Below are 23,062 nucleotides of genomic sequence, written 5' to 3' on the forward strand. Positions count from 1 at the left end.
TGCAGTCTGGTTATACCTTGGGGACCAATCTTCCATTCCCATTAGCCCTGACCCTTTGATTCCTGCTTGAGTCCTCCAGATCTAGGTCAAATACCTAGAGAGAGAATCCCCCCCTATTAGTTGCCACAAATGGTTCTGTCTTTTCATACATCCCTACCCCATTTGTCTCCTTTATTCTGAAGTGTTTATGAGCAGTTTGGGAGCCAGCTTTGCAGATCATCATGAGGGCCCCCCATTTCACCTGCTATTCAATGGTGGTCTTGCAGGTTATCTTGGCAACATGTACATTGCTTTTTTTTGGCTTTTATTGTACAGTCAGTGCTATAAAATTTGAGTTTTGTAACTTTGTAGTATTTTAGATAAGGTTGTGTTTGTACTTTGTTGTGTAGAGTAAAGGAATTGAATAAACCTAGGATTATGATGTAAAAAAAAAAAAAAAAAGTTACCAAGCTGGCCACTTCTTTTCCTGTCTGCTGGGCCCCCTTCTCAATGCCTACAGCTTCCTTCAAGAAGTGGGAAAGAGTGGGTTGTCCAGTCTTGATTTCAAATATCTGGTCAGGCTTCACAAAAATCTTCAAGGGAGAGGAACGCCTTCCTTGATATCCTTTGTCTTCTCATTGAACTCCTCGCAGAACTGGTTGATTGAAACACTTTGCTGACCAAGGATGGGATCTAGTGGGGGTCCAGGTATAGCCTGGCCGGCCCACGTGATGTTCTGTAGCAGGCCGCTGGCCTCAGGCTTCCTAAGTGCCCTGCTAGCCCGGCTTAGCTTTGACATGACACAAGCGTTCAGTCTTGACTTGCTTTAGGACAGGACCTGGAATAGCTTGTAGGGTGCCACCATCTTGGGCCAGAGATCCCCCCCACAAGAGATTTTATTTGGAGCCTTTTCAGTAGCAAATTCTTAAGGGCAAGAGCCCTTACCTTTGATATTAATGTAATGCCTGGCATCTGATAAGTGCTTATTAATCTGTTTATTCTGCCCAATGTCAGTGTGGAAATTGTGTTTGACATTACAGTACTAGCTAGAGTAAGCAGATACCCCACCTCAGGAAGTATATTCATGAGTGAACTCATGAGTCAGTGTGTAAGGATTCTGTATTTGCTTTCAAACCATTTGTGTCAGTCTAGTAAATCTCGTTTATTAAGCAGTGGACTCAAAAGTCGGAATGGGAAAGGCTAATCAGAGAAATCATTTATTCATTAGCCACTTTGTGTAAGTTATGAAGTAATCTCATGAATGCTAGTCACTGATCGATGGTCATTCTCATCGTAGTATTCTGTGTGGAACCCTGAGCAAAGGCCTTAGGCCGATGGCCGAGTCACCGCAGGGACTGAGTGCCTCTGACAGTGCTGGCCCCAGGTGCTCTCCACAGTGCAGTTCTGGCTGCTGTGTGTACGTATCGCCCTTGGTGTCCGAGTGAGCTCCTTTGGGCCTCGTCTATTCATGAGCATTGCATTCCAAGTGCATCAAATAAGGCATGCGGCATAGCAGGCGTTAGCGAGCAGTCGCACACTGCACACCCACGTCCCTCCTTTCTTGCAGCCCAGCCCGTGTCTGTCCTGTGCCCGACCTCTTCAGGACTAGACATTCTCTCAAGACCTCTGTTGGGCTCCATTTGGTTCTCTGCTCTTTGGATGCTTTCCTTTTCCTTCCGTTTCTTACATCAAGGCTTTCCTTTGTCAGTCACCTCCCTGATTTGGAGCCTCCTTTTCCTTCTCTTTCATTTGTATCCACTCTTAATTCACAGCCATGACCCACTTGAAATGGACCTGTGCAGACGGATGAGAATCAGTCACCTTTGGCTGCTCAAGTACCCTTGTCAAGTTATTTAGCCTTTTTTGGGGTCTGTTTGTTCTTTGGTAATCTAAACATAGTTATAAAAATTAAATGACTATCTGGATATTTTTGACATAAATAATGAAAACTGTTATTAAATTACTTAAATAGGGTGGCCAGATAGCTCAGCGGGCAGCGGCCAGGGTTTAATCCCTGGCGTGCCCTGCTGACCCCTGCCCCTGGGGTGTGCTGAGATGTTGATTAAGACTGGGCATGGTGGCGCACTCCTGTAATCTCAGTACTTGGGAGGCTGAAAACGAGAGAATCACTAGAGTCCGATTTGTGTAGTGAGACTCTGTAGACCCATTATACCCTGTAGTAAATACACAAAATAATAAATTATTGAAAGACAAAAAATCCAGGTTCAGAGTGACCCTCAGTACCTGTTCTCTTCATCTTTGCCCTCTGATCTCTCAGCGTGTTGGTTTAGCTTCCTAAGCCGGCCGTGGCTGCCACAGTTCAGGTGCTCTGCAGTCATGACAGCTAAGTACAAGGTCTCCTACCAGCACACCTGTTCCCCTCTTGCCTGTCCTTGCTAGTAGCCGGTCAGATGAGCCCTGACTTGCTCAGGTGGGGGCAGTACTGAGGATAAAATCTAGGGCTTTGCACTGAGCTACATCCCTGGCCTTCTTAAAAGTTTTTATATTGTTCTAAGTCTCTAAATTTATCTTGGATTGAACTTGCAATCTTGGAATGCCTACTAGACATATCCATGCATCTTAATATTTCCAGTATCGAACCCCCAAATACCACTCCATTTTAATAATAGCACTTCTGTTCTTTCAGTTTGCTGAAACTGAAAAACCTTGGTGTCATTATTGATTTCTTTCGTACCTATGTCTGCTTCATCAGGAAATCCTACTCACTATGTCTTTAGAGTCTATCCAGAATTTGACCACTTCACACCGGCTCCACTGCTATGCCCTGGTGCCCACCTGAAGGGCTGCTGTGCATTTTAACTGGTCTCTTCCCACTCCCACTGTCTTTTCCTCTATGCTGAAAGTAGGAGTTAGTGTCTGTTTGCCTAAGTTTCCAAGGGCTTTTCATCTTCCCTTGGGCCTTGTCCTGTTGTATGTGTGGTGGTCAGTTACGGGGAACCTAACCCAGCAGCACAGCATACAAGGCAGGCGGAGGGCTCCTGCAGGTGTGTGTGCACGTGTTCGCATCCTCTGTACACACATCCCATTTGCTTTGTCTATAGCAAATGTTATGTCAAAGGCACAGCCTGTGGTCCCTGTGTATGAATATTGTTGCTGCTCAAAAGCAATGTTTAAACAGACCCCAGGTCACTTAGATTCTTACTCCAGTATTAGCACATCATGCAGTTGGTACCTGTTTCTTGCTAGTTCTGTATCTGTAGAGTTGCCTACTCACTGAAATTTGTTTTTATTTCTGAATCAGGTACTTTTTTTTTTTTTTTTTTTTTTTGTGGAATCGGGGACTGAACTCAGGCCTATTCTACTGAGCCATCTCCCCGGCCCCAGTAAGGTACTTTTGAGGTCATTTGTAGATGAACATGCACTTAGTGGCCATTTTGAGTTTTGTGGACAAGCTGAAGATGAATAAGTCAGTGCTTTTGTTTTGGATACAGAATGCAGGCTGGCCTTCAACTCACTGTGTAGCTCAGACTGGCCTTGAGCTTACTACAGTATTTTGGCCTCAGCCTCCTGAGGACTTTGAGTACTAGAATTACAGCCATGTGCCACCACCTAGGCACTCTCAGCATTTTTATTTTGGGTATTCATGTCTTTTCATTTTCTACTTTGTGTGTGTGTGTGTGTGTGCTTTTGGTGGTGACCTTACTGTTTTTATCAGTATTCCCAAGTGCAAGAAATTCACGGTGTGCCTTAGGAGGAAACAGATACTTTAGATAAGCTAGTCAAGCATGAGTTAGTGCTGTTCGCCAGGAGTTAATGTCCTATGTAAAGCAATATTTATGAAATAAGAGTTTTCTTTTTTCTTTTTGTATTTAGTGCAGGGTCTACAGGGTCTTACTACACAGGTCCTACTTGTAGTGATTCTCCAGTTTTCAGCTTCCCAAGTGCTGGGATTATAGGCGCACGCCACCACGCCCAGTCACAATAAGGGTATTTTTTGCTTTGTCTTTTTGAAACAGGGTCTTATTATGTAACTCAGGCTAAGCTTGAACTCACTTATGTACTCCAAGCCTGCTTCAAACTTATGGGGATCCTCCTGCCTTAACTTCCTGAGTGCTAGGACTACAGGGTTGCACCACTGTGCCCAGCCTAAATAAGATGTTTTAAACAAAAAATATGCATAAAATAAATTATGTACTGGTTGCCTGGAGAAAGTATAAGCAGAGGATGACAGGAACCTAACTTTGACATAGGGATAATGATTTGGAATTTGCTAATGCAGCATCAATTGTAATTTTATAGAATGAAACTATGGTAAACAATGATGAGTGACTACTTTCAGGGTCATTTTGATTTTGGGAAATAGCCAAAGTCATTTATGACCAGTACTGTTGAATTAAATGGGAAGGATCAAACTAAACAAAACAGCATGATTATTAAGCAATTTTTCTGAGGTTTTTGTGATACCTGCAGCCCCTTCTAATAAACCTCTCACCTTATCCCCGCATATTCTCTTATAGTCCCCCTGGCAGGCGTGGGGGTTGAAAATCAGTGCGCCAGTGTTATCATGAGCCAGGCAGAAAGACGTGGATCTTTATGAGTGCTTATAGTGAAAACTAGAGTTTCATTAGGTTCAATACACTTTTATTGCGTTTAGTGCTTTTTATGACTGCTCTGTCCTCTCAGGAATAATTTGAACAGCTGGGCATAGTGGGGCTCACCTGTAATCCCAGCTGCTCAGACAGCTGAGGAAGGACAAGTTTATGCCCATCCTGGGCAATTCATTCATCCATCCATCCATCCATCCATCCATCTAACTTTGTCTCAAAATACAAAGTTTTAAAAGCATTGAGGATGTAAGTTAGTGGCAGAGTGTTGCCTAGCACGCACAAGGCCTGGGGTTCAATCCACAGTAATGGGAAAAAAGAATCTGTTTAAAACGGGTTGGTGAACATACACCAACATACCTTGTTAGGCACCAGACAGTATTTGATGTAGGCTTTGCAGGTCATACAGTCTCTTAACTTCTCTCCCACCTTATACTGAAAGCAGCAATAGACAAGGAATATTGTTTATATCTTTATAGTATAGACCTCATTTTTTTGGTCTTTTTGAGACAGGGTCTCGCTGTGTAGTTCAGGCTGGCCTTGAACTCACTTTGTAGCCCAGACTGGCCTTGAACTCACAGTGATCCTCCTACCTCAGCTCCAACACACCTGGCCATTATAAACCTCTTGAGAGCCAGAGATTATGCCTTGTAGTGTTTTTTCCTTCTTGTCATTGTAGGTCCTTGTAGCACACTAGCGATACAGAAGGCCCTCGGCTCAGTCTCCAATACTGCAAAAGGAAGAAAAGAACTCTATTTTGTAGATGAAAAATGGAATATATCTTATCATACCATAAAATAGAATATTTTATAATAAAACGAACTTTATGTAGAAATTATCTTCCCCTTAAAGTTCAGTTGTTAAGACTTTATTTCTGCTAAGCATGTATGTGAGAGGTGTATGTGTGATGTAGTTAAATTTTTAGGCTGAGATTTCTGAAGAATTGGATCATTAACACCGGTGATGAGAAGAAATCACTAGACCTGCACTGTCCACCATAGTAGTCACATGAGGCTAAGCTCCTACAATGTAGCTCTCAGAATTGGCAAACTATATAAGTATAAAATATACATAGAAATTCTAAGATTTAATGCCCCCAAAGGATGTAAAGTACCTTATTAATAATCTATTATTTACATGTGATAATTGAATTTACTGGGTTAAATAAAATAAATTCTTAAAACTTCATGTTTTGCTTTTTAAAAGTGTATTGTATAAGTATTTTACTGATATATGGGACTTGTATTTGTAGCTTGTTTTGTGTTTTTGATGCATAGTACTACCTTAATTATGTAATCTTTTTTTTTTTTTTTTACATTTATTTAGTGTGTGTGTGTGGGGGGCCAGCTCAGTCCACCAGGGGGTGGGGCTGGCTGGCATGTGGTGCTGGGGGATCGAACTGCGGTCCCTGTGCTTTGCCAAGCTTGTTCTAAGTAGGTGCATTAGACCACTGAGCCATCTCCAGCCCCTGTAATCTTTTAATATAAGGTATCAAATATCAATTTTATTTATTTTTAGCTAGCTCAATATTGAATATTAACTGAAAGAACATTTCATTTATTTATTTTTTAAAATTTATTTATTTATTTTTTGGCAGAACAAGGGATTGAACTCAGGCCCTTGTGCTTGCCAAGGAAGCACTTAATTTACTGCGCCATCTCCCTGGTCCCGAGCTTTTTTTTTTTTTTTTTAAATTTTTTTTGTGTGTGTGTGTGTGTGTGTGTGTGTGGCCTGCTCAGCCCACCAGGGGGCAGGGCTGGCTGGCATGTGGTGCTGGGGGATTGAACCGCGGTCCCTGTGCTTTGCTAAGCTTGTTCTAAGTAGGTGCTTTAGACCACTGAGCCATCTCACCAGCCTTCCGAGCTTTTTATTTTAAATGATTCCAAAATGCTAGAAGAGTATGTTAGCTATCTCTGTGTGTGCTAATTTGGTAGTAAGCTTTTTAGTGACTTCTTATAAAAAAGTATAGTAAAGAAGGGGTAGCTATTACTTGGAAATTTTATTAAGATACATTTTAATATCACAGAATAAATCAGTTTTGCCTCCCAAGAAAGAAATTTACTTTTTAAAAATATTTCTGGTCTTTGAATGTCTCCAGATAACTCTAGTACTTTTTATCTTTTCAGAGCAATTTTATTTTAGTTTACTTTTTTATCTTTTTGAGACAGGGTCTCACTTTGCAGTTCAGGCTGGCCTTGAGCTTACTTTGTAGTCCAGGCTGGTCTTGAACTCACAATGATCCTCCTGATTCAGCCTTCCTTGAGTGTTGGGATTATGGGCGTGAGCCACCACACCTAGCTTTATTTTTTAATGGCACATACTTTTAAATTTTTTGAATTTAAATTCTTTTGAAGACCATTATAAAACAAAAAGTGAATGTATAATGTTTAAGGGGGTGTGGTGGGGGAGATGGCTCAGTAGAATAAGCGCTTCCTTGGCAAGCGTGTGAGCCTGAGTTCAATCCCTGGTTCCACCAAAATAATAATAATAATAATAATAATAAAATAAAACCAAGGAGGCCTGCCCCTTAGCTCAGCTCTTTAAGTGCCTGCTTCAACAAAGCAGTCGGGCTTAGGTTGCTGTGGTTCGATCCCCAGAACTCAAGCCAGCCAAACCTGCCCTGAAGGCATTCAGAGCAAAAAATCAAAAAACAAACAAAACCCTAAATATATTTTAATAGAAAATGAAATGCAAACTTTTCAGGAAACATATTTCATTGTTGTACAGATAAGAAATCACTGCTCACGTTCCCTTCAGTGGTGTGTGTGTGTGTGTGTGTGTGTGTGTGTGCGCGCGCGCGCATGCGCAGGTTGGAGCAGGCTGTGGGGGGGGTGTTGTGCGCTGGTGTGTTGCAATTCAGGGGTAGACCACTGGGGAGAGACCCGAGAAAACTGCCTCTGGTCACTCGGAAACCCCATAAGTATGTCTGTTTTATCCCCATGATTTATGCAGGGAAAGGATTCCGACCAAGCTGAGGAACCCTGCATTAGCGTCAAAGTCCTGAAACAATTTGATGAAATAGACGGTATAGTCCCAGGAGTTACGGCTGGTGAAGCTCTTACTCCTGTTGACCTTTTAAAAAGCTGATTTGACATTTATTGTAAATACTTGCCTAAGCTTAAGATATTCGTGATACTGTTAAGAACCTTCCTTGTTAACTAAGAAGACCAAAAAAAGAAAACATTTTACTGCTTTCAAAATAATTTAACGCATAAGGTTTCAAAGACCAAAGCCATTGAATTTCTGCCTGTTCTGTTGTTTGTTTGCCTTTGCAGTGCTGGAGGTAGAGCAGGCCTTACCCAGGTAGGGTATTCCCCTGTGGCCAAGCTGACATAGCACGAAAGAGCAGTGATCACATATAGTGAGACTCAAAACTTACAACAGTGTGACTTTTATATGTTAACATATTAAGGGGCGCCTTCTCAACTCCTGTGCTTTAATCTGAGCAGGAGTTTTTGCTTCTGGGCTTTGTGTTCATGGTCTATACAAATCTCCCTTCTCTTTCAGAGAAAGGTCTTGCAAGGTGGCTTCATTAGATATTATCTTAAAACAAAAACAGTCCAAATAATGGATTAGACAGCCTAGTACTCCTCAGTTTTATACTAATACTGAAACAGTTAAATATCTGAGTATCATTAAGAATATCAGCTCACTATCAGATTGTAGTTGTAGGCAGTTCTTTGAAATCTTAATTTGCTTCAGATGTATTTGAGTGTATATAGGTCCATGTGAGAAAGCATTTGTTTTATAAATTATATTATAAATGTTCTGATAAGGAAAGCTTAGAACAGTTTCTTTCACTGAGAAGAGTTTAAGATTAAGAGGTAAGGATCTGAAAAGGAGATCTGGATCCTGGAGAACGTTAAGTCTTTTGAGAGTGAATCTGGTGTTGCTTTATGCCAGATAAAGCTATATTAATCAGTAGATCTCCCAGTGATAGAAAAATAAGTTTGTACTGTTCAAAATAATGAAAAAAATTATATCTGTGTCTAAATTTCAGTGCTTTCATGTGCATTCTCATTCTATTCTTTTTTTTTTTCTCATTCTATTCTAATATGAAGGATTTTTTTTTTTTTTCTGGCTCAGGCTGCCTTAAGGGTGGGTCTGGTGAGGCATGGGGAGCTGGGGATTGAACCGCGGTCCCCTGTGCCTGACTGGGTTTGCCCCAGCAGGCTCTTAAATAACTGAGCTAACCAGCGGGCCCTGTCTAATATGAGTTCTTTATATTCTGTTATATTCTAATAACTCATTCTTTTTTTTAAACTTTATTTTTATTTTTATTTTTATTTATTTTTATTTTTATTTATTTGAGAGAGAGAGAGAGAGAGAGAGAGAGAGTGTGTGTGTGTGGCCAGCTCAGCCCACCAGGGGGCGGGGCCGGCTGGCATGTGGTGCTGGGGGACCTAACCGCGGTCCCCGATGCTCTGCCAAGCCCGTTCTAAGTAGGTGCCTTAGACCACTGAGCCATCTCTCCAGCCCCTAATAACTCATTCTTTATGAGTTAGGAGTTCTGAATAACTTTTTCCTAAGTTTCTCACCTATTATGTGGCATAACTAAGATTAGGTCTTTAGTTACTCTTTGTTCTTCAGACATTTGTGCTGCTTTGTGGTAGTTCTCTAACAGATATTAAAGATTTGATGATAGAAAATTTTCCTCTATCAAGTAACACAGTATGACTGAGCTTGTGAAGCATCAACAGAAATCAAGGCTGAAAAGATCTGACTCTAGAATCAAAGATAAAGATTTTCAGGTGTTGGCTGGGCACGATGGTCCATGCTTGCCTCACTAAACAGGAGGCTAAGATGAGAGATCCTGTGAGCCCAGGAGTTGCAGAACAGTCTGTGCGGCACAGCAAGACATGCCTCAGAAATACAGAATATGAGCTTGGCGTTGGTGGTGCTTGCTTGTAATCTCAGCATTTGGGAGGCTGAGGCTGAGGCTGAGGCTGAGGCAGGAGGATCACCACAAACTTGATGCTAGTCTGGGCTACCTAGAAAGTTCAAGATCAACTCGAAGTCCATTGAATGCCACCCATGTGAAGTATTAATGATTTTAACTTTTTAATAGACTTAAGATTAATGTAGCAGCTATTAACGGGCATATTTAGAGCTGCTTAGTTGGACAGAGGTGCTTGGTTGGGCAGCTTTGTGTGCATAGTTATATGTGTATAACTATAAGGACCTTTTTGTTATATAATGATATTTTGTAGAAGAAAATTTATTTCATTATGATAAGATCACTGTCATGAAAGTAGCCAACACTGCCTGAAGTGCCTGTCACACTTGAATGTATCATACGTTTCTCATTTGATCCCCTCAGTCACTACAAAGTTGGTATTCATTTTCACCCCATTTGACAGGTGAGGAAACTGGGCCATAGAGATGTTAAGTCCCAAGTCACACAACTAGTAAGTGATGCTACCGGAATTTTAACCAGAATCTGGCTCCAAAATCTGTGCTGTTAAACACTGCACTATCCATATTCCCTGGTGTCACACTGGGGAATTTTTATCACCACTGGGCATACTTGTGTTTGAGGTTACATGTTCAGATATCTAAAGCATTATTAGCAGGATACAAAACACCTTCAGCTTATTTGTATGTTTTTGGATAGGAATTATTGAGAATGGAAGTCAGAATTTTCTAATATTAGATATTTCATGACTAAATATGATCTATTTAAGAATGAAGTATCAGCTGAAAAAGTTTTCAACAGCTGTATTAGTTCAATATTAGAAGTTGTTTGTTCTCAAGTATTTAAGTGACCTGAATTTTAGTAGTTTCTTCTGACACTCTAGAAGGCATCTATTCTCACTGCTTCTGTATATTAAACTGAGGAGTGATTTGTGAATTAGAAAACTTATTTTTTATTATAAGCCTCATGTAGAAGATGAAGATGGCAAAAGTTGAATGACTATACTTTTAGGTTTTTATGACTTAAGTACTATCATTAATTCTCATTATTGGACCAGGGAGCTAGTTCAGCAGCTTAAGTGCCTGCCTGGCAAGTGCAAGGTCATGAGTTTGATCCCTGGTACAAAAACCAAAAAACAAAGAAAAAGTATTTATATTAATTCTCATCATCTAAACATAGTTTCCTGTTTAAACTATGACTATAAAAAAGGATTCTAAATAGCCATGTTTGATTCAAGTGTTGAAGACAATATAAATGTCATTAGAATTTTTATATAATTTTGGCATATATCTCAGTAGAGTGATAAATTTCTCCCTAATTTATTATGCACAAAACTTTGTTGCTACTAACTCTGATAAAATAATATACATGTGAGTTTTCTGATGTGATTGAAAACAATCATTTTTTTAAAAATATTGCAATTTGATATCAGCTAATGATTAATACCCTCACCTCAGATGAGAACTTGACCTTGTAAATTATAAATAGGGGAGAAAAGAGCTTTTGTAATTTTCTTTTAATAAAGACTAAGTTGTGTTTTCATCATATCTCATAACGGCTTAGTAACATAAAAATTTTAAAAAGCAAACTAATTTCATATCTTGTGAAAACTTTAGCCTTTCATTTTAATTTAAGGAAATATGTCCATTACTAACCTTATGTGTTTTTTGTTTTCTTCAGGCTTCCACTGTACATAAACACACCTGTAATGTCATGTAAGTAGGGTCTTATACTTGGTGTAGTAACATCCACCTGTAAAGTCCCAGCTGCTGAGGAGGCTGAGGTGGAAGGGTCACTTGTGCCAGGCCTGGCCAACACAGCCGCTGTAGCAACACAGCTGCTGTAGCCCCTGTCTAGACTTGAATGAATGACTACATGGATGAAAGGAAGAGATTTACTGTTTCTGATACCTACACAGTATTGCTTTATTTTTTGGCAGAACCAGGGATTGAACTCAGACCCTTGCGCTTGCCAGGGAAGCGCTTATTCTACTGAGCCATCTCCCCGGCCCCGTTACACAGTATTCAAGTAAACTTACTATGTAGTTTTTTTTTTTTTTAATATTTATTTATTTTTATTTATTACATTTATTTATTGTGTGTGTGTGTGGCCAGCTCAGCCCACCAGGGGGCGGGTCTGGCTGGCATGTGGTGCTGGGGATCGAACCGCGGTCCCTGTGCTTTGCCAAGCTTGTTTCAAGTAGGTGCTTTAGACCACTGAGCCATCTCTCCAGCCCCTGTAGTTTTTTTTTAAAGCCTTTAAAAAAACACTATTTGATCACAACTCTTCTATTTCCCATTTTCCCTACAGACTGCCACTAAGGTTCTCTCTATTTATGTCATGATTATTTGCAGCGATGAGAATTCCTCCCTACAAAAAATCCCCTCATTCACATACTAACTTGGATGACCAAAATTTAATATAAGGTGATTGTGTAATGCATTTCCTTATAAAGATTGTTCAGTCTGAAACAGTGAATGCAAGAGTAAAGGTCTCTACTGTACTATTTGGTTCCCTATTTTTTGGCACTGGAAATTGAACTCAGGACCTTGCACTTGCTGGGTGGGCACTTGTGTAACTGAGCTACATCCTTGGCCCTTCACTATGCCATTTAATAATCATATTGATCCATTACCCTGTTCTATCTTTTCCATTAGTGTATTTGTATATTTAATAATTTTTGTCTGAATTATTTCATTTGTATGTAATCATTTTTGTCTTTAAACTATTTTTTTAGGATATATTTCCAGTTGTGATGTGTCTAGAACCTCTAAAATCATATTTAATGGCTTTTAATAACTTGTCACAGTTTGAAGGAATTGTTTACAAAGCTGTAAGTGCGTAAGTATCCATTCATTTTTAGCAGAACCTATCCAGACTTTTAATATTTAATAGTCTTGTCAAGATTATTTCTGCCTATTGACTTGAAATGACCAAGTTGACATGCATCCTTGCTTTTCAACTTTACTAAGATTCTGTGTGTCCGACATTTTAACAAATGTGAAAATATTTTTTTACTTTTATGTCTAGTGAGCCAGATTTCTTTCCATTGGAATATATTATATCATAAAGCTTTTCTCACAGATGGGAATGAGCTAGTCTTTGAGTTCTAAAATAATTTGATGTCATGTCCTGCTAGTATTTCTAGTGCTCTGATAATGTTTGAATCAGGTGAGTATTTTCCCCTCCCAGCATTACCAACCAGAAGAATTTCAGCTTTTTCATACATACTGTTGTCAGTAATCCTTTGATATTGAATATTTAAAGAACTGCCTTGAAAATTAGCTGTATATTAGATGATTTTTTTTTTTTTTTTTTTTTTTTTTACTGTCTTTACTTCAAATACTGATCCTTGGACTGAATTCCAACTGTTAGAAGTAGAAGTCTTATAGTCAGTATTAATATTTTTCTTCAATTTTTTTGGATTACTTGGAAAAAGTATCTTTTGACACTGAATTTCCTATCTCAGACTAAAAAAGCTCAGACTAAAAAGCCTTTAACCTAAAATAGGATAAATGTTAGAATTTTCTAATACTAAGGTGTTAGAGTTTTGAGAACTAAAAAAAATCACAAAATATGTAAAGATGAACCAGTCAGGAGAAAATGCTGAGTCATCACTGGTGTCTTAAAGGTAACACAGTCATCATCTTTTCTCTGTACTCTTAGCATATGTGACCTTTTTCTTCTCTTAAAAATTGTTTTCAAGTTTAGACCCTTAAGGTATTTAAATACATTATAGACCAATAGAATTCTTTTGATTTGTTTTATAAATCTGCCTTTCCAGTACTGTTAGGATTGGGGTTTAGTGCGCCTGCCAAGGATTATGAGGCCCTGATTTTATCCTCAGCACAAAAGTAAAAAAAAATCCAGAAATGGGACCAGTTTTGAAAAGATGAGAAAGCCACAGAGCAGATGAGAGATGAGTTACATCAAAAATGTCTCATAAATATTCAAAGTATTTTAGGAAAAAGCAGGCATCAATAGGTATATAAATGTACATGTTGTGATTAAAACTTGTTAATGAACGCTGGGTTGTGGCAGGACAACAAGGCTGTAATCCCAGCACCGGAGGCTGAGGCAGGGCATGGCCAGGAGACCAAGCCTAGACCATACAGTGAGTTCAAGGCCTGCCTGAACTACGGGGTGAGAGCTTGTCTCAGAAATAAAATAAACTTTGTTAATAAAAAATACAAAACTACAGCAAATAATCATAAGTGTTTCTAGAAAAAAGGATTAGAAGGAAATACACTGACATTTAACCCAGATTACTTACATGCTCTCATAAGGAGACTTTTTTGTGTATTTGTCAAAATCTCTCCCTCTGAAAAGGGAGGAAATATATTTTTAAAACGACATTTTTAAACGGCATATGCAGATTTTCAGTTGATCGGGATTACCTGCTCCTGATGCTCTCCTAATTTTCCACAGTGCAGAACCCCTTGAAGGAGCGCCCCTAGCCGCGGGCCCTCTCAGGGCAAGGGCTCACTATTTGGCTTGAAGTCACTATACTCAGGTGTTAAGTTCTTACAAATATTGTTTCCTAAAGCCATTTTATCTTGTATACTACACCAAAACTATTTAAAATAATACTTAAATTTATTTTAAAATGCTAGTTTTAAATTTTATGATAACCTGTGTGAAATTGGTATATTGACTTCCTTGAATGTCTAGTAAACAGACTCCAGGAATTTTGAAAATGACACATTTGAAAATTAATGTATAGTTTAGTGTTTACAGTTGAAAAATTTGAAATTTAAAATAAGTTAAAGGCACTTTCTCTTATATAATAATTTAGTAACTCATTTTAACATAAGCTGCATAATTATTTTTGTTGCTTTTCCAACCAGAATGGAGTAAAAAAATTATGCAGTTAAGATATTCTGGGTATTTTCTGAACATTCTATTTTGAAATAAACAGGTTTGTTAAATCCATTTGGCCTCTTAGTAGGCTATAAAAGCGGTAGAGCCAGGAGGAAAACGAATAGTTAATCGCGGAGGAGGGGAAAACACAGCTCCGTACTTTGACTAGAGGCCGCTGGGAAAGTGACGTCCTGAGCATTTGCTGTTCTAGAAAGTGCGGAGCCGCGTAGTGGAAGGGGAGGGCCGGGAGGCCGGCCCGCGGAGCGTGTATTTATCTCGGAGTGAGCTCTGCTGCGGAAGGAATTACAGTAAATAGGGAGCTCCTGTGTGCCTGCTGCCCTGAGACAGCGGCAGCCGAATTGCCGGCTTGCTTTAACTTTTAAGATACCCAGCTTGCTTTCTCCTCTTTAGAAGCGTTGATTGCTAAGACTAGGGCCGCTGTTTTCTTTTACAAAGGGAGAGCTAAGTTCGTTTCAAGGCATTCGAGATGGGGAAAGACTATTATGGCATTTTGGGAATTGAAAAAGGAGCCTCAGATGAAGATATTAAAAAGGCTTACCGAAAACAAGCCCTCAAATTCCATCCGGACAAGAACAAATCTCCTCAGGCAGAGGAAAAATTTAAAGAGGTCGCAGAAGCTTATGAAGTATTGAGTGATCCTAAAAAGAGAGAAATATATGATCAGTTTGGGGAAGAAGGTAAGTATTCTGTGCCTGTCTTGCTGACTCTTCCACACTGCCTTTATTTATTTACTTTTTTTCAGCTTTCTTTCACAGTCTTCTGGTTATCATTAGATTCCCAGAGATGTCATAAATAAACAGATAATAGATGAAAACAAAATTTCATCCCTGATCAGATGAATGAGAATTGCTTAGCTGTGAATGAAAGATCTTGTTTGCCTTTTGAGGGGGGTTAGCATTTTGTATCATACATACTCTACCATCAGGCTTGTTTCGCTAACATTGTATATTTTTAAAGAAACCTTGAATTCCCATACCCATTAGTGAATTGTGTCAAATGCCTTATGCAACCTGTTTTCTAAAGAACTTTCTGCCAGAATAGAAAGCCTTCAGTCATTTAAAATCTTAAGATAGGCAGTTCAAATTCTGGGTAGTTCATATTTTATTGCCAAAGCAAAAAGAACTTTTTGCCTTTCTCTGTCAGAGCAAGGCTGGTTTAGACCGAACAGTCAGAGTCGTCTGTCTTAGAAGCAGAAGGCGCAGGCATTCAGCTTCTAGTTGGTTTTGGCATTCTGCCTAGAGAGGAAAGAATTTTCCTGATGTCATAAAATACCAGAACAAGTTTTTAGCTTAATTGTAAACAATAATTGTGTGCCAAGAAAACGAGATCTCAGAAATACAGTTTTTGACCTAAAATGGCCACCTTGTTAGAACAATTACTGATTTTCTTTTAAGTAAGTATTTCTTTTAAAAATTTACTATCGAGGTGTGGAGGAAAGCAGGACAATTTCCCTTCTGTCTCCCGGCCACACTTCTTTTCCTTGCATTGTACAGTCAGAAATTAGTGAACACAGGAAAGGGGGTAATTTAAGATTCTCTTTTTTGATCATCCTGGGTTTTAAGTAAGAGTTGTCCATCATCTCCATATAAGTGCAGCTGGAATGTGAGATGATTCAAGTTGCTAATTAACCAGAGCATAGCCAAGCCCTTTAACTCCTATACGTTGTGGGATTTCACCTTTTAAAATCAGATGTAAAGTATTTGGTTATTAATTTTTCTCTCAAAATATATTCAGTCACAATAAATATGGAAACTTTCTTGTTAGCCATTTGCTTTATTGCCAAACATTGAGAATTATGCTGCTGATAGGGGTGTGGGGAAATCTGCAGTGTCTGGTTCTCACAGAGTAAATATTGACAAAGCACATAGTTGGTGGTTTCGGTGTGCGTGTTCCCTGGGGCCATACTGCTCAGGATGCCATGATTTGGTTCATCTCTAAAACCAAGCGATTTTCAGATACTGCTACTACTGTTTCTTAATGAGGTGGTTTTTGAGTGTGTGATTTTGTAAAGAAATCCATAGAATTGCCCTGTAAATCCTTATAAGAAAGCTTATAAGTTTATCTGTGATAAGTTAGAGGATTCAGGTTTATTAAGGATATTCATCTTTAGAGTTTTCAAGTCACCAAATGATACATTTTTCTTGGTCTTAATGTTACTATTTTTATTTTTATTTATTTATTTTTTATTTAGTGTGTGTGTGTATGTGTGTGTGTGGCCAGCTCAGCCCACCAGGGGGCGGGACTGGCTGGCATGTGGTGCTGGGGGATCGAACCGCGGTCCCTGTGCTTTGCTAAGCTTGTTCTAAGTAGGTGCTTTAGACCACTGAGCCATGTCACCAGCCCAATGTTATTATTTTTAAATTTTAAGAATTGTATTAGTCCATTTTTGCATTACATAATGATTCATTCACGATGGGGAGTTGGTACAGGTATATCACGCATCTTAAATCCTTTTATGTCCCTACCCCTCTGTCATTATTGTTTGTGGTACTGGGGAAGAAATCCTGGGGTACTTTGCCACATTCAAGCCCTTTTTACTTTTTATTTTCAGATAGGGTCTGGATAAATTGCCTAGGCAGCACTCAAGCTTGAGATCCTCCTGCCTCAGCCTCCTAAATTGCTGGCATTACAGGTAGTCCCACATTGCCCAGCTCAGTAAAGCTCCTTTTAGAAGCAGGAGTCATTGCTCGAGGGGAGCACTTGTCTAGCATGCACAAGGTTCTGAGTTCAATTCTCAGTTTCTCCCAAAGGAGAAAAGAAAAGAGAAAAAAAAAAAATCCCTCAGAGCATGGTCAGAGTGAGAGAACCCTTTTACAAACCTTTGCTTCTCGATGCTGTACCTTTCCAGGACTGGCTTCATAGGTTTTTCCAATGGTAGCATACACTGAAGTTTAGGACTGTGAGGATACTTAATTAAATTTACTTGTCATACTTTTTCTTTTCAGTTATTACAGTCTTGGAGCTGGGACAGTGGAAATAAGGAATTATAAACTGAGACATGTATGAGCTGGTGCTCAATTTATGTATTTAGGAATTAAGAGAACCACTGATGCAGTTATTCATGTTCTGAAAATTGCTACCATCTGCAGTTCAAGATATTTTGTTTATTTAAAAGTTGGACAGGCCAGCCAGCTAGCTCAGCAGATTAAAGTGTCTGCTTAGGCAGACGCGGAGGCTGGAGGTTCGATTCCCAGCGTGCTGTGCCAGCCCCACCTCTGGGCAAGCTGAGATGGCAATTGAGACTAGGCGTGGTGGTGCGTGCTTGGGAGGCTACAAACAGGATGGCCACTATGAGTCCAGTCTGTGTAGTGAGACCCTATAGATCCTGTACTAAATACATTTAAAAAAAAATTGATAAAAGTTGTACAACAGTAAAGATGTTAAACCGGGCCTGGTGGTGCACACCTGTGATCCTACCACGCTGGAAGGCTGAGGCAAGAGGATCACAATTTGAGTCCCACCTGGGACACTCAGCGGCTTAGCAAGAACCTGTCTCAGCATAAAAAATAAAATGAGAAGACTCTTAAGTTCAAGCTCTAGTGCTAATAGATACATAGGTAGTTATAAACTCTCTGACCCAGCAGTTCCAATTGTAGGAATAACAACATAACGCCCATGTAAAGACGTGTGCCTGAATGTTAGTAGCAGCATTATTTGTAATAGCCCCAAGTTGAAAACAGTCCCAACCAAAACAAACCACAAAAAAAAAAAAAAAAAAAATCCCAAGTACCCTCAGTGAGTAAAATTCACTCACAGCAGTAGGTGCCGTCTAGCAATTAAAAGGACTGATTCAGTGAGACATGCCGCAACACAGATGGAGCTCAAAAAGTAGGCTGAACGAGGGAAGACAAGTACAGATGACTTCACTTTATATGATTCCGTGGACATGAAAGGAGTGCGAATGCAGATTTATGGAGAAAGAAAGCAAATTCTACTTGCTTAGTACTGGAAGTAGGAATAGGCGTTCTCTACAAGTAAGATTGGAGAACTTTTTGGAGTGATAGAAGTGTTCCATAAATTCATTGTGTTGGTTGCATAACTATAATTTTTCTGCACTTGCACTATATATTTACAGGTTAATTTTCTGATATGTAGTAAGCCTTTAAAAAACAAAAACAAAAAAAACTTTGCCAGGTGTGGTGTTGCACACCTTTAAATCCCAGCACTAAAGAGACTGAGGCAGGAAACTGCAAGTTCAAGGCCAGCCTGGGCTACTTAATGAGACCCTGTCTCGAACCAAACAAGAAAAAGAAGAAAAGGGGCCCGGGAGATGGCTCAGTAGAATAAACGCTTCACTGGCAAGCGCAAGGGCCTGAGTTCATTCCCCAGTTCTGAAAAAAAAAGAAAAAGAGAAGAAAAATTTTCCCAGTAGTTGAATCTTTTTAAATTAAAAAAAAAACCCAAAGCAAAACACACACACACACACACACACACACACACACACGTACAGAAATTTAAAACTGGATTTTGGTCCACTTTCCCCCCCTAAAGTTTTAGATTTAGTTTTCGATGTTTCAGTAGATGTGAAGTTTGTATTACATGATTAAGGAAAGCAAAAAATGATACATCCTTATTCTAATTCTGTAACATTTCTTTTTCTTTATGCCTTTGTATCATTTATTGTTTATAGATTACTCAGTATTTTCTTTAAAAACAGATTATGACTTATTTAAATATAATAGTGTATTGGTCATACTAATACACTAGTTGTATTTAGTGTATTAGTCATTATGCTAGTTTGACATTTCTGTTCTTTAACTTACATATTTATTCAACTGGATCTCTTTAGTATGTGTTGTAAAAATACGTAAGTCATTTGGATTTTGTGGCTAAAACCTATGGGTTAATTATTCTGCACTTGAAGTCTTGCTATAGTCTGGACTTTGTACACACTAGATCTGATATTAAGTTATTAAAGTACTCCATTCTTTGAAGACCTAATTCACCAGCGTTTCTTCTTTGAACTTTTAGTCCTGTTAGTAAGAATGAAAGTCATTGTTACAGATAGAATTCTAAACACATATTTGCAAGTTGTTTGGTTGGTTGATCAGTTTTAAAATACAGCAGTCCATGATGAAGAGCTACAGTTGATGAGACACACATTTCAAATCAAGTGTTAAGTGGTGCAAGGGATTTTTGGGTATTCACAATATAATAATGGTGTGAATTTTGATAGCATTTCTTCAGTCAGAGTAGCTCTATTCTTAAAGCACATTTTGCGTTCAGTATCTAGGAAAACCCCAAAGTTGCATTGGCAGCTTTTTGTAAGCTTTGATAAATACAAAGTCACTTCAGACTGTTTGAATCTTATCACAGAGTCTGTAATCCTGAATGTGCTACCATTTTTGGCAGAGGGAAGAAGTTTTAGGGAAAAACCAAACTTGTGATGTAATAACTTAAAATGTTCTTTCTTTTTATGAAGGCATTATGAGTCCAAAGCATTTTTTTATCTTGTAGAGAATTAGATTGTGCAAGCTAATTTACTCAGTTTTTTAATCTCCCTCTTTAATTCCTTTTTGTGGTGCTGGGGGATGAATGTGGGTCTCGTGTGCACCAGCCTACTAGGCTATACCCCAAACTCCTTTTCCTTTTCTGTTCTTCTATCCTTTTTCTTTTCTTCTAATTCACTTAACTTGGATAAATTATTCTACACTGACATCTGTGGGATAAAGAATAAAATGATTAAAATCATATAAGCATGGCCTTGAGTTGTATATGTAGTCTATCATTAAAAAACGTCTGTGATTAGGTTTTTAACATTTGGAGCTATACTTGTCCTACTAACATTATAAAAGAGAGATTTGTATGAGCTGCATGTTAAAAGTTGTCATCTTATACTTGGTGTTCAGGTTCTACAAAGGATTTTTCTAACTGTGTTTGGATACATCATTCAATACATCTTTTTATGATTTTCTGACTTAGGTTTCTCTTGTTCTCTTCAGATTTTTATTCATGGAGAAAGGTAAAATTTTAGATACCAGTTGCAGTCTGTATGCACGAGCATTGGAGGAAATAAAACATACTTCCTGCCCTCAAGTTGTTCCCTGCTTAAAAGAATGTACATTGGCATAAAAGAGCTGCCCAGCTTAAATTTACCTTGTCAGTTTCCAAATGTTTGTTGTCCTCCTCATTGCCTTGGTTAGGGTTCCCACCAGCTCCCTCGGAAACCTTGCCGAGTGCAAGGGTGGCCTTCCTTCCCATTGGGGCTGATCCCCTCAGAGGTCACCCTGCTGTTCTGGTGTGGGTTTTAGTAGAATCTTTCTTCAGTGTGTAATGGAAAATGGTATTTTAAATATATGTACATATCTGTATATATATATTAATATGTGTATATAATCTTTATGAATTATATATTACTTAGTTGAGCCTTTGAGCAAAAAGGCCACTCTACCTCTGTCCAAAGTGGACTGTCCACAGTAGACAGAAGTAATCTTTCCAAAGGCTACATAGCAAAAGGATTTACAGCTCTTGGTTTCGGTCTTGCTTTTATATGCTTGGAATTAATGCTATCATGTGGTTACCTAGATAAAGTCTTGGTATCTTGAATGGAAGTAACAATGGTAGTGTCTAGAAAGCATTTTTCATAGTGTGTCCTTATTATGATCACTTTCTGCCATGGAAAGTGATTTTAGTATTTTTCCAGTATTGGGGCTTAAACCCTGAGCCTCACATGCAGGGCAAGTGCTCTGCCGCTAAACTGTCTCCCAGCCCACTGTCTATTTTTGTTCTCATACAGGGGCTCACTAAGTTGCCCAGGCTCGCCTCTAGGTTCCAGCCCTCCTGCCCAGTTGCTTTTTAATTCTTGAATAGTAAAAGATGGCGCGAAATAAAACTATTTAGTATGAATATGTATTACGTAATATTGGTTGTGTTTATTATAATGGTACTTAGAGATTTATCAGTACTTTAAGACTTACTGATTGTAATGGTACTTAAAGATTTAGAGTCTGCCTTTTGTGTTGATTACTGAAGGCTTCTCACCTCACTGATGTTGTTTTTCTCATCCGGCATCCTTTGTTAATTTTGTTTTTTGAGGTAGGATCTTGCTATATATATGTAGTTAAGACTGTGTATATACTCTGTAGCCCATGCTGGTTTCAAACTCCTGGGATTACAGGCCAGTGCCACTATGCCCAACTTTAGCTAGCATATTGTAAAAATTTAAATTTATGTGCTTTTAGTAATGCCGGACCAGCAGTTTGTGAGATAAGAGATCCTTGGTTTTATTTTATTTTTTTCTTTACTGTGAAACAAAGGAAAAAAAAAAAAGAAACAAGGATTTGAGAATAAATAATAACTATTATTATTGTGTGTGTGTATGTGTGTTGCTCTTTGCTGGGGATCAAACTCAGGCATGTACTAAGCAAGCAGTCAACCACTGAGCTGATCTTCAGCCCAGAAATAAATTAATAAAACTTAAGATTTAGAGTAAGAATTTGAAAACTAAACATTTAACTTGATGGACTTGTCAGAAGTTACATAGCTGTTCTGTTTGTGTTTTATTTATATGCCTAGGAAGGGCTTATTAGGCAGAGATTGTAGGATGTGCTCAAGAATGGAAAACAGGGAGGTCCGAACTTCAGGTCCTGGTGCACACACAGCACCACCTGTGCCCCCCTACCCAAGAAAAGTGGTGTGTGAAGGTGCACAGAGCAATGAGTCACAGCTGTTCTGTGTTTAGTTATGACATTTCTGGTCATTAATTTCAGCCTAAATAGGCCAAAGTTTATTAGCAGTAAGGTTTTTTTGTTTCTTGTTTTTTGTTTTTTGTACTGGGCATCAAACTCAGGACCTTGTGCTTGCTAGGCAGGCACTTATACTGCTGAGCTATCTCCCTGGCTTGTTTTGATTTTTGAGACAGGGTCTCACTATGTAGTCCAGGTCAGCCTAGAACTTACTGAGACTGGCCTTGAACTCAAAGCAGTCCTCCTGCCTCAGCTTCTCAAGTACTAGGATTACAGGCATGTGCTACCACACCTGGCTCTACAGTGTAGTTTTGTAAGTCTTCACTGTCAGTCAGTTGCAAGCTTTTTTCTAATCATGCTTATTTCTTCCCTTAGGATTGAAAGGAGGAGCAGGAGGTACCGATGGACAAGGAGGTACCTTCCGGTACACTTTTCATGGTGATCCTCATGCCACCTTTGCAGCATTTTTTGGAGGCTCTAACCCCTTTGAAATTTTCTTTGGAAGACGGATGGGAGGTGGCAGAGATTCTGAAGAGATGGAAATAGATGGCGATCCTTTCAGTGCATTTGGATTCAGCATGAACGGATATCCGAGAGACAGGAATTCTGTGGGGCCTTCCCGTCTTAAACAAGACCCTCCAGTGATTCATGAACTTCGAGTCTCTCTAGAAGAGATATACAGTGGTTGCACAAAACGGATGAAAATTTCTCGAAAAAGATTAAACCCTGATGGAAGGAGTTACAGATCTGAGGACAAAATTCTCACCATTGAGATTAAAAAGGGGTGGAAAGAAGGCACCAAAATTACTTTTCCAAGGGAGGGAGATGAAACACCGAATAATATCCCTGCAGACATTGTTTTCATTATTAAAGACAAAGATCACCCAAAATTCAAAAGAGATGGATCAAATATAATTTATACTGCTAAAATTAGCTTACGGGAGGCCCTGTGTGGCTGCTCAATCAATGTGCCAACAATGGATGGAAGAAACATACCCATGTCAGTAAATGACATTGTGAAGCCCGGGATGAGGAGG

At 39.0% G+C, this 23,062-nt stretch overlaps 1 protein-coding gene and 1 pseudogene across 1 annotated transcript in view; one reads left to right on the forward strand and one right to left on the reverse strand.

The window, feature by feature from the left end:
* The window catches only part of LOC101588694, a 2,614-nt pseudogene extending 1,836 nt beyond the window's left edge, over positions 1 to 778 (reverse strand).
* A 13,758-nt stretch (positions 779 to 14,536) lies between these two features.
* Positions 14,537 to 23,062, forward strand: part of Dnajb4 (DnaJ heat shock protein family (Hsp40) member B4) — an 11,032-nt gene continuing 2,506 nt past the window's right edge. The window contains exons 1-2 of the mRNA XM_004643172.2: positions 14,537 to 15,017; positions 22,401 to 22,969. Coding sequence (XP_004643229.1) covers positions 14,807 to 15,017; positions 22,401 to 22,969 — 780 coding nt within the window. The 5' untranslated portion in view covers positions 14,537 to 14,806. The remainder of the gene's footprint in view (positions 15,018 to 22,400; positions 22,970 to 23,062) is intronic.

The sequence above is a fragment of the Octodon degus genome, unplaced genomic scaffold (genome assembly GCF_000260255.1).
Source record: "Octodon degus isolate 3935 unplaced genomic scaffold, OctDeg1.0 scaffold00167, whole genome shotgun sequence".
Lineage (NCBI taxonomy): Eukaryota > Metazoa > Chordata > Mammalia > Rodentia > Octodontidae > Octodon > Octodon degus.